The sequence below is a fragment of the Pelodiscus sinensis genome, chromosome 3 (genome assembly GCF_052426305.1).
Source record: "Pelodiscus sinensis isolate ZL-2025 chromosome 3, ASM5242630v1, whole genome shotgun sequence".
Lineage (NCBI taxonomy): Eukaryota > Metazoa > Chordata > Testudines > Trionychidae > Pelodiscus > Pelodiscus sinensis.
The window spans coordinates 128,666,492-128,687,165 of NC_143054.1; the positions used below are offsets into that span (position 1 = coordinate 128,666,492).

The 20,674-nt window shown below is 43.8% G+C and overlaps 1 protein-coding gene across 4 annotated transcripts in view; it reads right to left on the reverse strand.

Annotated features, from left to right (window-relative positions):
• Positions 1 to 20,674, reverse strand: part of ARID4B (AT-rich interaction domain 4B) — a 150,913-nt gene that overhangs the window by 55,515 nt on the left and 74,724 nt on the right. For 3 of the 4 annotated variants that reach the window (XM_075924772.2, XM_075924771.2, XM_075924769.2), the window contains exons 12-16: positions 16,509 to 16,581; positions 14,687 to 14,781; positions 12,445 to 12,542; positions 8,022 to 8,292; positions 5,863 to 6,035 (exon numbers count right to left, since the gene is read on the reverse strand). In XM_075924772.2, the coding sequence (XP_075780887.2) occupies positions 5,863 to 6,035; positions 8,022 to 8,292; positions 12,445 to 12,542; positions 14,687 to 14,781; positions 16,509 to 16,581 (710 nt within the window). The remainder of the gene's footprint in view (positions 1 to 5,862; positions 6,036 to 8,021; positions 8,293 to 12,444; positions 12,543 to 14,686; positions 14,782 to 16,508; positions 16,582 to 20,674) is intronic. The other variant, XM_075924770.2, reaches the window with a different exon arrangement.

Below are 20,674 nucleotides of genomic sequence, written 5' to 3' on the forward strand. Positions count from 1 at the left end.
AGACACATTGAATTAGTATTTCTGAGTAGGACTGTCTCATGCCTCTCTATGAGATGTTAACTCCAAGATTCACCAGCACCAACACTACTTGAATACAGGACTCCAGCTGGAGAAGGAATGCAGGAGAGATGGTCCATCCACTCACCAGAGCAGATACACCTTAGCTGCTACTTCTAAAGGGAGAAGAACTCCTGCTGTTGGGAAGAGGAGTAAGTGGGGCCCATGTTAATGTCCCCAATCATGTGGCCAACTGAAAGCCCCAATTTTTAAAACCATTTTGAAATCATTTCTCAAATAGGCAATGGATGGGTTTCCTAAAGGCATATGGAACTTTTTCTTGCTAAGTCACCAGTTCTAATATATGTGGTATCACTAGCACATGTAAATTTCTACCATGTGATGAATGGCCCGTGTGAAAATTATATTCCAGAGAACAAGTGTGGGAATTATAACAGCCACTCTAGTTCATAATCTCAGCAGTGGCTAAGGACCACATAAAGCATGAAGAATGAACTACTTTTCATTTCTACTTCCTGTTCAAGATACAGCACTTTGCAAGGGTAATATGTCAATACTGCACTAAAACTGTCCACACACACCACCGTAAACAGTTAAGGTTTTAAAAACAATCAACCCAGCTCCTTCCAGGCGTACTATGCTTTACTACATTAACGGAAACTCTGGAATGCATGTTTATTCAAGAATTTCCTCTCCCTTTTGACACATACACAAGGAGTATGCTGTGCTCCTTAAAGGCACTTCCACTTAGTGGTCAGCTTACTCTACCACAGACCATAAGCTTTTAATGGTTCAATAGAGAGATACAGAGATATGTAAGAGGGAAGGAGCTAGAGACAGAGTGGTCACTGGAAAGAACAGTGATTGGTTCTTTCCACTGTTGCTTTAAGCGCCTGGTGCCAGGATCCTTGCAGAGGGAGAGGGCAGAACTACTCTCTCACCCAGCCAATAAGGAATGAGTTTGGAAGAGAGGTGAATATAAATGCTGCTTCCTCCTTCATAGAAGGGCAATTCCTGCAGACACTGCATGGAATACGGAGATTAACAAACAGAAGACAGCAGCAGGGAAACAGTTCTGCCTGCTAAACCCTCCCAATCTGTAGGCAAAAGAACTAAACTGGGAAAAAGGTCAGCTTGAAGAGAAACTACTTGAGCTCTACAGCTGACCTAAAGTCCACTTCAGCTCCAAGGAGGAGAGCTAAGACACTCCTGTATTAAGGATAGCTGAAGACGGATTGTCTGAAGTACAACCCAGGTCTGGAAGTAGGGTTGTGACCTCCTGAAAAGGGAAAGAAACTGATTGGGACTTTTACATGGAGGCCGGGTGGATATGGAGCAACAGGGACTGGAGAGGTTAACAAATTAGTTACATTTGTAGAATGAGTGAACAGATCAAATCATGTAAAGGGGTATATATTGAAACTGTGAATAAATGAGATTCTGCGAACAGAGTTTGAACTATTCAGTTCTGAGCACTTGTTTGAAAGTACCCAGGAGCATGTGCTGGGGCCACAAGAGGATGTGCTGGAGAGGCATGCCCCCACAACACATGTACACAGAAATACAATGCACAGACTACATGGGTGAGTCTCTATATATGACACTCTACAAATGCACTTGGTATAATGGGATCTTTTTGTGCTTATGCTAATAATGCAAAATTTATACTGGTATTCACACCGACTATTCAAGGAGGATGACATTATTTCCCCTCAAATGATTTATTTTACGCAAAATTAAATTTGATTGCATATTCTTTTAATTGTTCCAAAAGTCAAACAATATGATTAACAGTCAACCACACTAAACCACACCTTACCGTAGTATTTTAAATTCCTCTCACACAATTTTACATTAATTCATCACAAAGCCTTCCAAACATACCTCTTCTGACAAATAAAAAACTAGAGAGAGAAGATGCATGAGGTAATATCTTTTACTGGACCAATTTCTGTTGGTGAGAGAGTGTCACACATTTTTGAGCTTACACAGCGTTCTTTAGATTTGTAACCCACCCTGTCTCTCTAATATCCTGGGAGCAATACCACTTCAACAACACTAAATAAAAAATTATGCTACTTTTCAAAGTACCCTCAGAATAAATTGAAACGGTCAGGAGAAAAATACTTAATCTGTTATCCTGTTACCTCCTGTATGTGAAACAGAGCTGCTGACTTAATTTTTTTCATATTCTTGTAATTAACTTCTTTATATACATCCCTGTCCAATAGTCCCAATAGTCCTCATTAACATGCCCACAAAATTTGCATTCCAAGGTTTAAACAAAAGCCTTGATAAGACGTGCACATCTGATAGTAAGATACCCACATGCAGACTTTTGTGCATGCAAAGACATGCATCCACAATCTTGCTGTCCAGTATTTCACTGCCTTATTTTACATAGATCTAAGTTTTCAATGTCATCCTCACTATTAAGGGAGAACAATCATCTTAATTCACTTATTGAGTCTCTTAGTATTTTTCTCCTCTGTGTGAAGAGAGATGAATAGTATCAGATTTTGATCTCTATTTTATTAATCATAAAAGTTTTTTAAATAATTTATTTAACTTTTTAAAAGAGCTAGCGTACATGTTTTACATCTGCTTAATTGCATTTCCTCCTTATTGGCACAATCTGCTAGTCTCAATTTCTAGGAAAATTTGTGGTTCTGCTAAAAATTGGAAGTTGCAAGATCAGAGGAGTTCAAAACTACAGGTTTAGAAAAGAATCATATTTTGGTCAGAAATGCTTAACCATATGTTCCTATAACAAGCAGAAATTAACTAAGGACCTAGCAGATGTTGGTCAAGCAAGAGTCTCTTTCTCTTAGAGTAAGAGCCCAGGAAATTTCAGTCCAGTGAAAGTCAGAATTGAATCTGCAGGTATCAACAAGCAGAGAACATTGGTGTGGGCTAGTCCAGTATTCCCATAGTTAGTGCTCTAGGCTAATAAGCAACAGGCCACAGGGAGACATCCAGCCCCTGGCACCCCAAGCTAACAGAAGCTGCAGAGACAAAATAGACCAGGAAGAGTAAGATGCAGGAATGGAATATCTTGCACCTCAGTTATGATCCTCTGGCACTATATCAAGAGCTATTTTGAAGGACTTCAATGAGACTCTTATCTGCCCACTTCCAGTCCAGCAGAACATCAATATAAAATGAGTCCTGGAACAGTGAAGTGTAAACTAACCCTAAGGCAATACACAGGAACAGCCATACTGGCTCAGCCCAGCAGCTCTTCTCACCCAACATTGTCTCTGGACTTGTCAAATTACATCGACTTAAGTGGTAGTATAATGTCACACACGCATGTGGAAAAAAAACCAGACTCCCCTGAGCAACATAAATTAAACTGACTTAAAGCAGTGTACACACTTGGCTATGTGTGGATCATGCTCTCCCATCAACATAGCTTCTGCCTTTTGTTGAGGTGGAGTAATTATGCCAATGGGAGAGTGCTCTACTATCAGCACAGCGCATCTTCACCAGATGTGCTACAGCAGCACAGCTGCATCAGTGCAGTTATACCGATGTAGCACAGTACTGTAGACTAGCCGTAAAACAGCAGCCAGTATGAGATTCTTCAGAGGAAAGTCCAAGAAACCCATCCAGACAGCAGGTATAGGATAAATTGGCCACAAAGTTTCTTCCTGATTCTGAATAGAGCCTATAGCCTGAGCCATGCTACCCAGGGCTGAAGCCTTTGAGCTCTGGCTTCAGCTCTGGGTGGTGGGCTCAGGCTTCAACTTCAACTTTGGGCACCAGAAAATCTAAGCCAGCCCTGATGATCCTATCAAAATGGGATCACAATCTGCTTTGGGATCCTGACCCACAGTTTGCCATTGCCATAAAAGATAATGAAACATTAGTCTTAATGAGTCCATACAGGTACAGACTTTGACAGGCTCATACAAACAAACTTGTTCCACGTTGTGGAGTGTCACTGTTATGTCACTGTTATGTCATGTTATGTCATGGAGCTGAAGTCTTTGAGCTTTCAGAAGGGGTCCTGGTGCTATGAAATTTGAAGACCCCTGTTCTATGCCCTAGATATTGTTCACCTCTCAATCAGCCTACAAAGGGCTCTACACATACATTAGCCCTGCCCATTGAGACGGTGGAGCAGATGCCAGTTCTCTCTGCTGCTTTGTCTCCCTGTCTCCAGATTTGTATAGATGACTCCACACAGCCAGGGATACAAGAGTAGACAGGGGATCAGGACTGGAAAGGAATCTGCGTGCTGAACATACTTAGCCTTCCCTGTACACAAAATAAAACAGAAGTGAAATGCTCAGAAGTTAATGCCATCTGATTCTGTACAAACTTTTGCACAGAGCCCCACTGTGTTGCTGACCCCAGTTGTTAAGCCTGGGATTACAGGAGGAAGGTCAGCAGGAAAATCTGATTTTGTCAGATCCTCTTCTGATCCTGTCAAATCTTGCCTTCCGCACAACAGAGCAGTTTGGTGGAAACAATGCAAGGAAAAACTCTTGGAGCTTCCTATCCTCTACGCAGTCCTTCTCCTTATGGAGAGGAACTAATCTGCGTTCAAGTTACCCAGATACAAATTGTTATTTGAAAACAGTTTATAATTTAGTAATTTCATTTGCACTGTTATTTGGTTAACACCAGTATTAAAAATAAGTCTTATACTTTTAAAAGATGACTTTTTAAAGAAACTGATCCGAATTTAGTTCTGAAAAAAGTGACATACCTCTCTTGGCTGCACTTTTTCTACTGTCTGGGCAAATTTTCCATTAAAATGCATTGTCCTATATTTTAACTATGCAAATTATTTTACTCTGTAGAATATATATTTGTATAAGCAGTTCTTTACTATCTCCTTTCTACGTGATGAAATGTGTCAATGATGTAATATTTAAATATTTCCTCTAGGCCAAATCCAGTGCAATGGCCACATGTATATCCCAGACTCTGAAAACTTTCATGGTATAGTGAATGGTGTCTTCATAAAACTCAATTCTAGAGCATTTCTGCATATCCTGTTCCCACCTGCAGCACAACCAAACACATTCTGTCATCTTTTGGGCTGTTCTCACCATCAGATGCGGGATGGGGCAGATGTATGTTTTAGGATTTCCCAACTTTAGCGCTCAAACACGACAACGTATATGCATTTCTTGTGAGAGATGTATGTTGTTAGCTATCCTAGGTCTAGTTAAGGACTGGCCATTTCATTCTTTTTGCTTTTAAATATTAAGACATTTCCATTGTTTTATGGAGAATATGTACACATACATAAAGGGAGGAATGTTCTGCCTCCCTGTTTCATCCACTGACTATCTGGGACATGGCACCAATATTACTTCATTTTAATTTGCTCTTCTGATCCTGTCAAAATCATCCTCTACTCAACCACAGACTGCTATTGAGAAATACAAGATACTCCCCATAACATTATCTCCATAACACTCCCAAGCCCAAGAGCAAGAGCCAAAAAACCCAGAAATCCACACTCCAAACTGGTATCTGAGCTGAGCAAACACTAGACCACTAGGATGGCCACTTTGTTTAAAATCAAATAGACTTAAGTTACATACATTTTCTATTTTTTCACTTGTTCATTTACTTTTAAATATTTAGGCTCTGAACCTGGAAAGACACATACAAATGCTTTGCTTTAGCAATGTGAGTAGCCCCATTAACTTCAGTAAGATTATTCGTAGTGCATGAAGTTAAGCACATGCTTGTTATGTCTTTGAAGGATCAAGTTCTCACAATGCCATTTGATTTGAAGTTCAAGTTATGAGAAAACATACTTTTAACAAGAAACATCAGCTTCCTTAACTACACACACACACATACACACAAACAACTTACCCTGATTTTTCTTTTTCTTCAGCCTCCATGTTTGTGTTGAGAATTTCCATTTGTTTAATCTTCTCTTCCTCTTTATCCCCCAGATTGGCTTCATCTTCTGTTTTAATTGAACTAAATTCCTTTTCCTGGTCAGATTGAGTATATATAGATTCTTCCATGTTTTTTTGGTTTCCCTAAGAAAATAGAAAAATATAATTAATCTACAATAAAAATGAACATGGTAAACATTTGAAAAAGGCAGACAAAACACACTTAGTCAAGTAGCGGATAAAATTCAAAAGTTTTAGGACTGTTATTATTCCCAGTATATTCTTTGTTATTAAATGAGAACTAAATTTTGCAGAAGGACAGTCAGAGCCACATAATTTACCATTATTTTTTTAAATAGAAGAAATATTTAAAGTGAAGCTGACAGATTAAATCTGCATTCAAATTTCTTTCAAAAACAATCTTTAAAACATGTAAGAAATTCTAATTTTCATTCTATTTTTTCAATTCCAATAGAAACAACCTCTAACAAAAAAAAAATATTTTTCTGCTCAAAATTATTTCATTATGCCAAATTAATGAGAATCCAAAAGCAAAGCTGATTAGAAACTAAACTAAAAGTAAAACTGAATAGTCAATTTTTATTCTCCAAGTTGAACAGCACTAAAAAATTAAAAGCATTCAAAATGAATAATAAAAATATTTTAAATTTAGTCGTCTTCAATAACCTTAGGTCCTAGTGTTTTTATTAAATGCAATTTTTAAACTGACAGTTTCTCTTTGATGGTTTCATTTGGAAGATTTCACTCTAAACGCAGTGGATCTTAAACAGATGTCAAGTAGTGCTCCTGCCATCCTCTTTAGGTCTCTGTGGGGTACAGTGGCAATAGCTCAAAGCTCTGACTTGCAAATGACTTCACTCACCCAAATCTTTATCCTTACATAGAATCCCAACTACCTCAATAACACTTACAAAGGTCTGCCTGCAAATCCCTCTGAAGGTCCTAGACCTATAATGCATTGCCCCAGGATGGATGCCTGAACTCTTTTGGAATTTCACTGATTTTGGGGTGGGGATGGAAATGGATGGCATCCATCCAAATGCAATGCATTGTAATACTGAGACCTAAATCTAAAGCCAGGTTCAAAACAGAAACCCTACTATTACAGGCTGCTAAGAGGATACAACTCCTTTCAGGGCAAAGTAGGCCACATATTTTGGTCTGATTTTGAGAGTGGCATATAGATCACTTAGAGAAAGAATGAATTTCCTCTACAACATTAGCAGAGCCAGCTGGCTTTACAACTCAAGTTGTAGAGGCTCATGTACTAAGCTCTAGAGGACCCAGATTCAGTTCCACCTGTTGGCCTTTCATAAGGTCTCCCCTACAGTGGTCCTGTAGGAGATCATGGATGCTTTGCCTCCAAGATTCTCTGCAATAGCAAGCATATGTCCAGACATAGTGGCTACGTCTACACTGGCCCCTTTTCCGAAAGGGGCATGCTAATTTTACAGGTCGTAATAGGGAAATCCGCAGGGGATTTAAATATCCCCCGCGGCATTTAAATAAAAATGTCCGCCGTTTTTTCCGGCTTTTAGAAAAGCCGGAAAAGAGCGTCTACACTGGCCCCGATCCTCCGGAAAAAAGCCCTTTTCCGGAGGATCTCTTATTCCTACTTTGAAGAGATCCTCCGGAAAAGGGCTTTTTTCCGGAGGATCGGGGCCAGTGTAGACGCTCTTTTCCGGCTTTTCTAAAAGCCGGAAAAAAGCGGCGGACATTTTTATTTAAATGCCGTGGGGGATATTTAAATCCCCCGCGGATTTCCCTATTATGACCTGTAAAATTAGCATGCCCCTTTCGGAAAAGGGGCCAGTGTAGACGTAGCCAGTATGTAGTACTTCTACTCCTTTAGCTATACAGCTGCTATCAGCCACCATACCCTATTTTCAGGGATGTGATTCGATCCATATTAATAGTGATATGATCCATATTAATAAGGAAAGAATAACACATTATCAAGACAGCATATTCAATTGTTCAGGTGTTTGCTGTGTTTGTTTTTAACTCCATAAGAGTGATTTCAGCCCTACTTAATATACTCCTTCCTATTCCCCTCCATAACACTACCTCCATTTAGCAACTAGGCTTAAAATAAACAAAGTATTTTACCACAAAGGTGGGTTTATCATTTTCTGTACATTCACTGTCATTCTCAGCTGGTTTTGTTTCTTCCTGTTGTATGAGCACTTCCTCCTCCTCCTCCTTATGCTCTTCCTTAACAGCTGTTATTTCTTTAACATCCTGTTCAGGTTCTTCACGCATTTTCAATTCTTTTTCTTTTTCACACTCTTTGCAAGACTTGTTTGTCACTTTTTCTGGCAATGCCATTTGAAATTCGATATTTGCTGACATGCAGTACTCTTCAAAACCATATAGGTATCTGAAAGAAGAAAAATTACACTCCATGGGATGATGCTAACATTCATTTACATACACATTAACTTAGTGAGATCTTTACACCTTTAATACATAAAATACATGTATTTCAGAGGCTACAATAAACAGATTTACAGTATTTTCATTACTTTCCAGAAAAAGAGCAAAAATCATCAAAATAAATACATATTTTAAGATATCATGGCAAATTAACACCCATTCAAATACCACAGATTTCAATTCCTCCTCTGGCTCTATATTTGTTATTTTTTATTATTTGTGTTATCTTAGTGCCTAGAATCCTCCGTCCTGCACCATGACTCCATTGTGCTAGACACTGTACAAACAGAACAAAAAGACAATCCCTGCCCCAAGTTCCCTCTCGGGTGAGCACCTGTGCAGGCACACACAGGAAATTTCAATCCTGCCCACCTCCTAAGCAGAGCCGTGCAGAAGTGTGCTGATGGAAGGTGAGCTGCTGCTGGTGGCAAGCGAGTGGGCACTCAGTCACGCAGCTCATTGTTGTCCCCAACTCCCCAGGGCTGGAGCTGCATCCAGGGCCACATAGTGACTGTCTGGTTGCTCCGGAGGCCAGGGCTATGCGTCAGACAGCAGCTGCTCTGGCAGCTGAGGCCAGGGCTGTGTGGTGGGCAGCAGCTGCTCCAGCAACTGCCAAAGCTGGAGTCTGGGCTGTGATGCGGCTGCTCCAGGGGTAAGGGCTGTGGTGTGGCATAGAGGTGCCGGGGAGCTGCTGTAGCAGTGGCTGCTGCTGCCAAGGGGGATCAGGTTGCTATTCTTCTGCCATCACTGCTAGCGGAGGACTGTGAGGAGTGGGCCTGAGCGGCCAGCTTTTCCTGCTGCCTGAGGGGGTGGGGAGCCCTCCCAAGGGGAAAACGCATTGTGGCACTGCTCAGCGTACTGGGGTCACTACACGCTCGCTGCCCCAGCACCTGGGCCACCTGAGACCCATAGTGCTGCCTGCTGCTTGTCCTGCTACTGCTCTGCGCAGTCAGCAACAACACGACTCAAGACACTGTGGGAGGTAACCAGGGCAGGGACCCAGCCAGGAGGAGGGGGGGCAATGTTAACTCCCACAGCAGCATGCCAGAGGCTCCCAGCACAGCTGCAGAGGGGGAAAAGGGGATTCCACCCGGCTGTGCCAATAGGCGTCCATGCTATTTGTGCAGCATTATGCAGTGTGGCCATTTTGCATTCCAGTGGCACCCTAAAAGCAATGATCTCACTTTCCTACTTGGGTCTTACCCCCAATGTAGGTAGGGGACTTCCTGTCTTGCTTAGAGCCAATGAAATGGCTCTGTGATTCACCCAAACCCCAAAGCTCCTGAGGTAGGGACATTCTGGAGGAAAACTAGAGCAGTGCTGCACGGTGCTTATTCTTGGACTCCTATGATTTCTATGGAACTGTGGGCAGTGCAGACTTGAAGCTAATCTAACATATGACAGCACCTGGATTTGCTTCTGGCAAGATGGAAAATACAGAAGGCACAAAGGGAGCTTAGATACAACTTTCACTCTTTCAGCTTTCCTGCCCTGATGAACTGTGGTCAAGCCTTGGTGTCCTAATAAAAGTTGAGACATGCTATAGTTCAAACTTTTTTCCTGGATATCATACTTTGGCAATTGCTAGCAAACCCTCCAACATCCTTTTGGTGTTTTGAATTCCAACAGTAATCAAAGAATCATAAGACTGGAAAGGAGACCCTCTAGTCCAGCTGGGGGAGGGCCTGGGAGAAGACTATAAACCAAGGAAGTTGGCTACTGAAAATTTTGCCATATTAATTTTCTTTATATTTGACTTCATATTAAATAAACATTTAAAGTCATGCACCTTAATAATTACCCCTTGTTTTAGTATTCCTTCTTCCATAACATTAAAAAAAAAATATATAAGATATTTGCTAGTAACTTGGGTGCCGCAGTGGCATACATCTGAATGAGCGCACTTTGACTCAATATTGGTATACAAAACAAAACTCACTCCACTCATGGATGAAAAATCTTAGAGGGAAACACACAAAGAGCTTACAAATCTAAGAGACAGTAGATAGATACAGACAGACTAAAAAGGCAGTACAGGCAGTCCCCGGGTTACGTACAAGATAGGGACTGTAGGTTTGTTCTTAAGTTGAATCTGTATGTAAGTCGGAACTGGCGTCCACATTCAGACACTGCTGAAACTGACCGCCAGTTCTGACTTACATAGAGAATCAACTTAAGAACCCCAGGCGTCCCCAAGTCAGCTGCTGCTGAAACTGATCAGCAGCTGATTCCAGGAAGCCCGGGGCAGAGCAACTCTGCCTCGGGCTTCCTGTAGTCAGCGCTGGTCAGTTTCAGCAGAAGCTGACTTGGGGACGCCTGGGGCAGAGCAGCTGGGGTGCTACTGGACCAACCCAGCAGCACCCCATCTGCTCTACCCCAGACGTCCTGATTCAGCCGCTGCTGAAACTGACCAGCAGCGGCTGAATCAGGACCTGGGGCAGAGCAGCTGGGGTGCTGCCGGGTTGGTCCAGTAGTGCCCACGGGCGCTGCAGGACCAATCGGCAGCGCCCCAGCTGCTCTGCCCCAGAGTCCAAAACAAAAGCCTGGTCTGCAGGGGGGGGGCACACTAGCTGCGCCCCCCCCCCCAGCAGACCAGGGACACGGGGAGCAGAGCCGCAGCGGCAGTGGGGTGCCGCGCCTCTGAGGCTTTGCTCTGGGCAGTCAAAGCGGCAGCAGCGGCGGTTCCCCGCGCCTTTGAGGCTTTGCTCTGGCAAAGCCTCAGAGGCGCGGGACCCCCCCGCGGCTGTGGCTTCAGTCAGGGTGCCTGTGGTCTGCTGGGGACCGTCCCCAGCAGACCACAGGCACCCGGACTGAAGCCGCAGCCGCGGGGGGTCCCGCGCCTCTGAGGCTTTGCCAGAGCAAAGCCTCAGAGGCGCGGGGAACCGCCGCTGCTGCCGCTCCAGTCTGGGTGCCTGTGGTCTGCTGGGGACGGTCCCCAGCAGACCACAGGCACCCTGACTGAAGCCACAGCCGCGGGGGGGTCCCGCGCCTCTGAGGCTTTGCCAGAGCAAAGCCTCAAAGGCGCGGGGAACCGCCGCTGCTGCCGCTTTGACTGAAGCGGCAGCAGCGGCGGTTCCCCGCGCCTCTGAGGCTTTGCTCTGGCAAAGCCTCAGAGGCGCGGGACCCCCCCGCGGCTGCGGCTTCAGTCAGGGTGCCTGTGGTCTGCTGGGGACCGTCGCCAGCAGACCACAGGCACCCAGACTGGAGCGGCAGCAGCGGCGGTTCCCCGCGCTTCTGAGGCTTTGCCAGAGCAAAGCCTCAGAAGCGCGGGAACCCGCCCGGTGCCCCTGGTCTGCTGGAGACGGTCTCCAGCAGACCAGGGGCACCGGAGCAGCTTACGAACGGGGCTTTCTCGCCCCGACTTTCGGGGCGAGAAAGCTCCGTTCGTAAGTGCGGATCCGACGTAAGTCGGATCCGCGTAAGTCGGGGACTGCCTGTACAAGGAAAGAGTGAGGAAGTATTGGTCAGTATGATAGGAGGCAGTCTCAATATACCAGAAGCCTAGCTACTGTCAAAGTTTTATAGGCTTAGTAGCAGAAAAAACATTTAAGGAGGGAAGAGGAATAGTGAATTAGTTTTGCAGATATTTATAGGAACTTCCAAGAGGCAGAATGGAAGAATGCACAAGGCTGTTGGTTTGAAAATTTAACAAGGGGTAAAGGAAGACAATATCATGGGCCAATAACAGGCAGGAATTGACCTTTTGATGCTGAATGAGAGATAACAGGTAGGGTGGGGATAGGTTGTGAAGGGCCCTGAGAGTAAAGACACTTGACACAACAAAGAAGAAGAATATACATCACAGAAGAGGCACAATCCTAACTATAGCATGAGGTGAACAACAGGCACAATTCTAACTATAGCATAAGTTGAACAACAACTTAGTCCTGACTCAAAGTAGGGGATCGGACGAGGTGTCCTATCGAACTCTTTTCCAGTCCTACATTTCAGAATCTTAAAATTCCAAAGTAAATAATAATACAGTGACTAGTCTTCATAAAAAATATGTTTCAATTGGAACCTATACATAAACACCCTACAGTGGTATCACCATTCATATTTCCTCTGTGTTTTACATGTGCTATACATCACTTACTTTTTGTAAGCACATTTAACATTATATCCTGCAGCTGAGTTCAACACGGGTATTCCAAGATCTTGATACACCTGCTTCCATACTGCTCCACTTTCAATCTGTTACACACAGAAGAATATAAATATGCATATTAATCCAGTATAAAACACAAGACTGACTTAAGTCTTTTATATTTGCAGCAATAGATGAACACTAACAATTCTAAAAAAAAATTCTTCAGATCCACAAAAAAGGTCTATACAACAAAAATATCATTGTTTTGCTGCAAAGAATTATTATAATCAGTTTAGAAGTTCTGTCATTTTACATTTCACTAAGCTATAATCTCAATTGCAGGCGTCAGCCAAGTGGAGTATAGCAAACACTTGATGATAACCTTATTTATCCAAACAGGAGCTTTATTAATTTAAAATAAAGAGGGCTGTTCAAACTGTTTGTGGCAATTTTTAAGTTCTGAATGGTGTAATACCCGGGAACCCCAGAAACTGCCTCTAACAACTCCTCTATTACGCATAGGCCTTGTCTACACTAAATGGGAAGGTCAAATAAGATATGCAACTCCAGCTACATAATTTATGTAGCTGGAGTCGACATATCTTACAGCGTGTTTCCACGTTATGCACACAGTGGGAGACCAATGGGAGCAAATGCTCCTGTCAGCTTCCCTTTACTCCTTGGGAGAAGCAGGAATATCAGTGCCACTGAGGGTGCCCTTTTAATTTGAAATAAATCAAACCCTGGAAGATCAACCACAGCAACATCGATCTCCCGCATAGTGTAGGCATGTCTGTAATGTGCTCAAGTTGTGAAACATGTGCAGTATGCGCAGTTCCAACAATCCTCAAAAATTACTGTACCAAATCTTGTTCTCTAAGTAAGTGATCCAATTGCTGCTTCAAGATCAGTTCAGCTAATTCCAGATGACACACTCATCTAGAGATGATCCCCAATGAGGAGGAGTTAAGGATGCCACAGACATCTTAATTCCGATTGCTTGCATTTGATGTCTTACAGTGCAGTGATTTGCTCAGTTTCTGAAAAAAAGGCTCTCTGACAAGCATTCACCCTGAATCTTCAGTGAAAAAGTTCTTTGACTGATTATATTACTGTATAGCAATAGTTAGATCTATTGCATATAGCACAAAGAAATCAGATTATATAATGTGTTTGTTTGGAAGTTTGTTTTTAATAATGCTAATGGGTGTATTATGTTGTAGGATTAAGTGTTCAGATTCCTGGGTTTCTGTACAAGAATCTTATTTATTATAACTTTAATTCGGGGCAAGCATAATTTTTGAGAGGTGGCCACTCCATGAATTTGGAAAGTGGTCAAGGGGTGAACTCTTCCATGATATTAATGGAGGAGGTGCAGGGTCTGGGATGGAGGTTGGGTGCAGAAGGGAGTTGGGGTAAGGTGTTAGGGTGCAGGAGGGGGGGTGGGCCCTGGGAAGGAGTTTGGGAGAAGGAGGGAATTGTGAGTGGGGGCAGGAGACTGGGGTGCAGAAGGGGGTGAAAGGGCAAAGAGGGGGTTGTGATCTGGGGAAAGAGTGCAGAAAGGAGATCAGGGATATGGACTGTGACCAGGAGTAGGGGTTGGCGTGCAAGGTCTGGGAGGGGGTTGTGATTTGGGGCAGGGGTGCAGGAGAGGATGCAGGGGATAGGGGTGCAGGGTTTGGGAGGGATGCAGGAGGGGGCAGACAGTTGGGGGGAGGGAGAGGCTGGAGTGCCAGGGGTAGGCTCTGTCCCTCCCCCCCAATCACACTGCGCCCCTCCTACAACCCTCCCCCTTCCCAGACCCTGCACTCTCCCAGCAGCCCAGCAGGTTCCTTAGCTGGGGTTCCTGTCTTCCATGCCCCTGCACCAGCTACGGGAACCATGTGTAGCCCTAAACGTTGCAAACCTGGAAGGGAAGGGGTACTTCACACGCTGCCTGTCCTGCTAACAGGCAGCTCTCATTGTCCAGTTTCTGGCAACGGGAGCTGCAAGATTGTGTTGGAGGCGGAGGCAGAGTGTGAAGCCTTTCCCTTCTCCTTCCTGGGCACACAGCATTTAGAGAGAAGCATTTGGGGGTGAGACAGGCAGAGAGCCTGGCTGAGGTTCCCATGGGCTGGATCAAGTGGCTTGGCAAGCCGTCTTTGGCCCACAAGGCCATATTTTGCCCAACCCTGCTTTAATCTATCATTATATATTTTTCTTCAGGCTATGCATCTAAAACACTTCCCATCCTAACTTTAATACTTACATTATCAAATCCTCCAAGCTTGTGTACAAGTCTGAATAATTTAAAGAGATTCAAATTTCTGTATCCAAGTACAGGTCGTTTATTAATAGGAGTCCCTGTGGAAGAATGCAGTTATTAAAATATTTGAAGTGTGTCTTGTTAGCTGAGAACAACACCAGCAATTTACAACTAAATTATTTCATGATACTAAATACATTACTACAAGCTCTTTGACTCTGATCATATCATGTCCACGGTACAGCTTTTATTTATTTTTCTATTTATACAATAAGATAGTAAATACCATAATCCAACAATACAGTTTTATTTAAAAGCTCACTTTTATCTCAATCCACTAACAATACCATAATTTGTGAGTGAGTAAGTCTACGACTATACTGTCGTTTTTTTTGCTGAAGAGGATATGCAAATTGCACTCTCATTTGCATATCTTCTTCCGATTCTTTTTCTGGAAGAGGTTTTGCCGCTAAAAAGCCCTGTGTAGACGGGGCCATTTGTCGAAAAAAAGCCCTTTTTCTCGGGATCCCTTATTCCTCAAAAATTGAGGTTTACAGGATCTTGCAAAAAAGGGTTTTTTTCTGACAAATGGCCCCATCTACACCGGGCTTTTTAGTGGTAAAACCTCTTCCAGAAAAAGAATTGGAAGGAAGACATGCAAATGAGAGTGTGATTTGCATATCCTCTTCCGCCAAAAAAAGGCAGTGTAGCTGTAGCCTGAGTGAGAGAAAGGCCTTTGAATGCAAGTCTTATCACACAATTAAAAGGGGAAACTATTTGCTTTCTACAAGCGTTTTTATTTGTGAAGTTGACCTCACCATCTGTTAAGTATCTGAGATATTAAAGGCATATGTTTTAAAAGCATTTCAGTTTTCCTTATCAATAACACAAACATTTAGATGTTATTACAAGGCACAAGCTAAAAACCAGAATGAATTGAACCATCCAAATAATATCTGTCATTTTAAAATGCATTTATTGAGGCATCTTATTAAAATTATTAAATGGAATGTATGTAGTAGGGATGGGATGTTAAATATCGGTTAATTGAATAATTGAATAATCTCATATATTCTTATCTGTTACTCGACTATTCTATAGTCTCCAGGGATGAGGCTGGCAGCTGGTGCAATTTGGCCCCACTCCCAAAGAGCCCCCTGTTGCCCTGTGTTGCTGCCTCTGATACAGGGGTGGCAGCAGCTCCTGTCTGGGGAGGAGGGAGGAGGAGTCCTGCGCTCCTGAACCTGGCATGAAACAAAACCGGGCTGCCTATCCGCCTGCCTTCTAATAACATTTTAAATGCAGAGCCGCAGTAGGAGTAGGTCCCAGACCCATTGCAAGCCAGGACAGACAGGCTGCTAAAAAATTTACTTGTGAGGTGGGGAGAAGGGTGGGAGAGAATGCACGTAGTCTATAGCATTAACCAATAAGCTTTTGCTTATCAATTAATCGGTTAATTGACTACACTATTACATCCCTTATATGTAGTAACAGAATTAACAAAAGAAGGCATTAAATGCAGAGCTATGTTCAACAAAGGCACATAGGTGTATGATATACAGGGTAAATGGGTGTATATACACCTATTTTTCAGAGCAAGGAAATCTGCATTTTAGCACCCAGGAATACTGAGAAGACAGAGAAGGTCAGGCGATAGACTACAATCTCCCAGATACAGAGAGAGCAAGAAAAGATGGATATGGCCACACTGGTTCCAAAAATGAATTTTACAGCAACAGTGTATCACAGCCTTGAAGTTTCAATGTATTGCTTTACACAGTATATCCATTTTAAGTCATTACATAATTGAAGATAAAACACCCACCTCTGTCTTCCATGAATTTGTATAACTGCTGTAGAAAATTCTCCCTTTCCTCTGGAAAAGGCTCTATTTCTTCCTAATATAAATAATACAAGAAAAGAAAATGTATCACTTGTCTTATTAACCACTTCTAACTAGCAGACGTTGGAAAACGACTGTAGCAAATTTAGTTTATGTTTAAAGTTGAGTTACTGTAGAATGTAATGACAGTGACAGCATGATTACACACAATTTTCAGACTCATTTGTCCTAGCTGTGGTTATTCTTTAATGCCTGGATAGAATAAGTCACTTTCAAAGATAAAGCAGAAGATAAAATCGTGCCTGCACATTTTTCTTCAGTGGATCCACAAGCCACACTGGTAACACCCCAAGGTCAATGCCACTGCATTCATATTGCCAGAGGAAAACTACCTGGTATACGCTGAATTAATTAGAAACAAACAAATCCAGAATAGGTACATCAAAATATTTATGAATGTTAAACTTATGACACTAATAATCCTCTACACTAGACTTAAGCAGAGATCAATAATCAGGAAGAGATCAATGACGAGACCAAGTACAATGGCTCCTTGCAAGCTGGTTAGGGAATGTTCAGCAATACCATGTGCTTCAATTGATATTAATCGGGAGGCTGACAGACTAGGCTCCTGAGCAAAGTATTTGGGCGGTGGGCAGCTCCACCCTCCTGGAAGGGGCAGGGTCTCTGGCAGAAGGAGTGGGACTGGGGCAGTTAGCCTTCAATCCTCGTCCACCAATCACCCACACAAACACACCGGGTAGCTTTTAGCAACACCCAGAGCATGCTGCATGGCAATTTAAGAGCCTATAGCAGCAGCAAGCCCTGGACACTTGTTATATCAGATGTCAAAACTGCAAGTGGGTATCCCTTGATAAATTCCCTACTAGATTCTACAATAATCTGCTAATAGGGCAGAATTATGATTTGATATAAAAAGCTTGACAATCAATTGTACATTCTCAGAGTCTGTGCAAGCTCAGTGGATTTCACAAGTGGACTGAAGAAAGATACTGTAACAAGGTAGTTAATGATCCCTGCTGTTCTGCAAATCTACTGAAGAACCAAATTCATTGTGAGTCTCAGGACAAGGCATCCTGGGAGACTGTTAGATGCAGATCAATAACCTTCAATATTCTGCCATCTCAGACTATTGCTGCATTAGACAATGTCATCAGTGTTTACTCTGGGAATACCAGTATACCTGTCAGCATTATGAAGATTAAAGGAACCAGCAAAGTAGCTTATTTCTAACTTGAAAACGCAAGCAGCTCAGTGCTAACATTCATACTATATGTGTTTTATTATAACTCAGAATGGACCTTGATCCATACCTCCATATTTGGCTAATGCTAGATCTAGTCTTCTTTATACTAGTAAAGAAGTGACTGGGAGACAGAGCTCCATTTGAAGAGGGACACTGGGCAGAGAACAGCCTTAAAAAAAAGAGTCGAATATCTCAGACTTCTATGGCACCTATCATCATAGTATCAAAGCATGAAATGAAGGGAATGGAAACAAAAACTGATCCTTCCTGTGACTTGAACTGCAGAGTTAGAGAGGCCATATGAATAGTAATAAGGAAACCAATAAAATTCTTCATGACCTAAAATGAGCTAGAACAATCTGGAGGGGAAAGATTATCTAATTCCAAGAGTGCTCTCTCACATATTTTATCTAAGGAGAAAGACATTCCATGCAGGAAATTCAAGGAGCATAACAAGAGAAATGAAAGGGGGAGAAAAAACAGGTCGGGCGAGTGGGCAGGCGTACACGCATGCACAAAAAGCCCTAGCAGTTATTTTGTAAACTGCCAGTCCAGATGCTGGAGACACCAAGGAAGCAATTTGCAGAAATATGACACCAAATCCCATTAGATTGTGAAAGCAGTAAGAGCCAGACTTGTTTACCAAGGCATTTAAGGAATTTGCATGGAGGAGGAACAGCAACTCATGCTACACCAGCGAAGCCAAAATTGGCAAAAGGAGCTGTAGCTATCTCCCAAAGGCAAAGGGTCTAAATGCCAAGTCCTTAAAACAGTAGTACTTAAGAGCTCAGATTCTCCTCACGCTTGGCCTCCCATGTGGCTCTTCCAGAAGAAGAGGGCATTACACTATACTTTCTGTTAGCATGACCAGATAAGACCAACAGACAGATGCAGACATTCTTGTAGTTGGCAGATCCTCAAAGTACCATGGAGGGATCCGTATGAGAACTAAGTGAGTCTGGAGAGGTGGCAGAATTCTAATCATACACACTTGCAGCCTCCTGGAAAGTCCAAACCAAGGAAGATGGGTTCAGACAAACAACACAGTAGCATTTTCCACCTCTTGTCTATAGCTTCAACCAGGAGTGGGAGTATTAGGCTGCAGCACTGCAGTCAGCCATGCAGGGATGTATAACTAAATAAAGAGAAATAGCTTCCACTCTGTGGCTAAAGGAGAGTGCTCTGGACAAACCACAATCTGAGCACCAAAAGAAAGTACAGAGGAAATAGAAGAATCAGATCCCCTTCACATACACAGCCTCATAAGCCAGCTGGGAAGCAAAGTTCTTTCCTCTGACTTTCATCTTTTCTCTTGTGTTTTTTATTTCCAAACCGAGGAGGAAAGAACAGTTCATTAGGAGACAGAGGCATAGGACTGTATTCTATACTTCCAAAAGACACAGGTGGAAAATAAGTGGGTGGATTGGAGCCCTGCCTCAAAATTCTTCTGCTTCTTTTGTCAGGGTAGGCATAGAGATAGTGTTTAGTGAACCAATTCTATCACAGGATGAGGAAAGAGAGATACAGAACAATTTATACATTTTTTGTAATTATTTGAAAGATTCAAGAAGTATTAGGACAAATTCATCTCTCACATTCACCACCACAACTAGTGGAAACTAGGCCTGGGGTATTTAATAGCAGAAAAACCACCTAGAGGTCGAGAAATGGTACAAGCTACCAAGTAAAACTCCGATGGTCCGGCATCTGACGGTCCGGCATTCCTGATGGTTCGGCACAATCAGGAACCCGGAAGTGCTCCGGGCAGCCGGACCATCGGAGCTGCTCTGCCCCCAGCATCCCCAATTCAGCCGCTGCTAAAACTGACCAGCGGCTGAATCGGGAAGGCCGGGGGCAGAACAGCTGGAGTGCTGCCGGGTAAGTCCTGTAGCGCTGCCCCTCGGGGCTGCGGGACCAACCCGGCAGCACCCAAGCTGTCCCCGATTCAGTCACTGCTGAAATTGACCAGCATCTGACTCCAGGAAGCCCGAGACAGAGCTGCTCTGCCCCAGCTTCCTGGAATCAGCCGCTGGTCAGTTTCAGAAGCATCTGACTTGGGTACACCTGGGACAGAGCAGCTGGGGTGCTGCCGGGTTGTTCCCCGCAGCGCCGAGTTTGGCGCTACCAGACCAACCCAGCAGCGCCCCAGCTGCTCTGTCCCAGGTGTCCCGATTCAACTGCTGTTGAAACTGACCAGCGGCTGACTCCAGGAAGCCCAGGGCAGAGCAGCTCTGCCTCTGGCTTTCTGGAATCAGCCCCTGATCAGTTTCAGCAGCGGCTGACTTGGGGACACCTGGGGCAGAGAAGCTGGGGAGCTGCCGGGTTGGTCCAGTAGTGCCGAGTAGCGGCGCTGCGGGACCAACCCGGCAGCACCCCAGCTGCTCTGCCCCAGGCATCCCCAAGAGCAGCTGGGGTGCTGATGGGTTGGTCTTGCGGCACCAAGCGTCGGCGCTACCCGACCAACCCGGCAGCACTCCAGCTGCTCTGCTGCAGGCATCCCCGATTCAGCCGCTGCTGAAACTGACCAGCAGCGGCTGAATCAGGGACTCTTGGGGCAGAGCCGGACTATCGGAAGGGGGGGCTATGAAGGGGTCTGGGTAAGCATCCCTCCACCCCACCCCAGACCCCTCATAGCCCCCCCTTCTGATAGTCCGGCATATTTGATAATCCGGCACCCCCTGGGTCCTAAAGGTGCCGGATTATCGGAAGTTTACTGTACTTTCAACTTCCTCTCCACAAGAGGCCTAGATCAGACGCACTGGGGATGTGCCAGTCAGGCCAATAAGGAGACATGTTGTTCAGTCTATCTCCCAGCGGGACTCCTAAGCAGGCCTGGATATAACGTAGAGCTGCTTCCCTTGCAGAACCCCTATGCAAATAG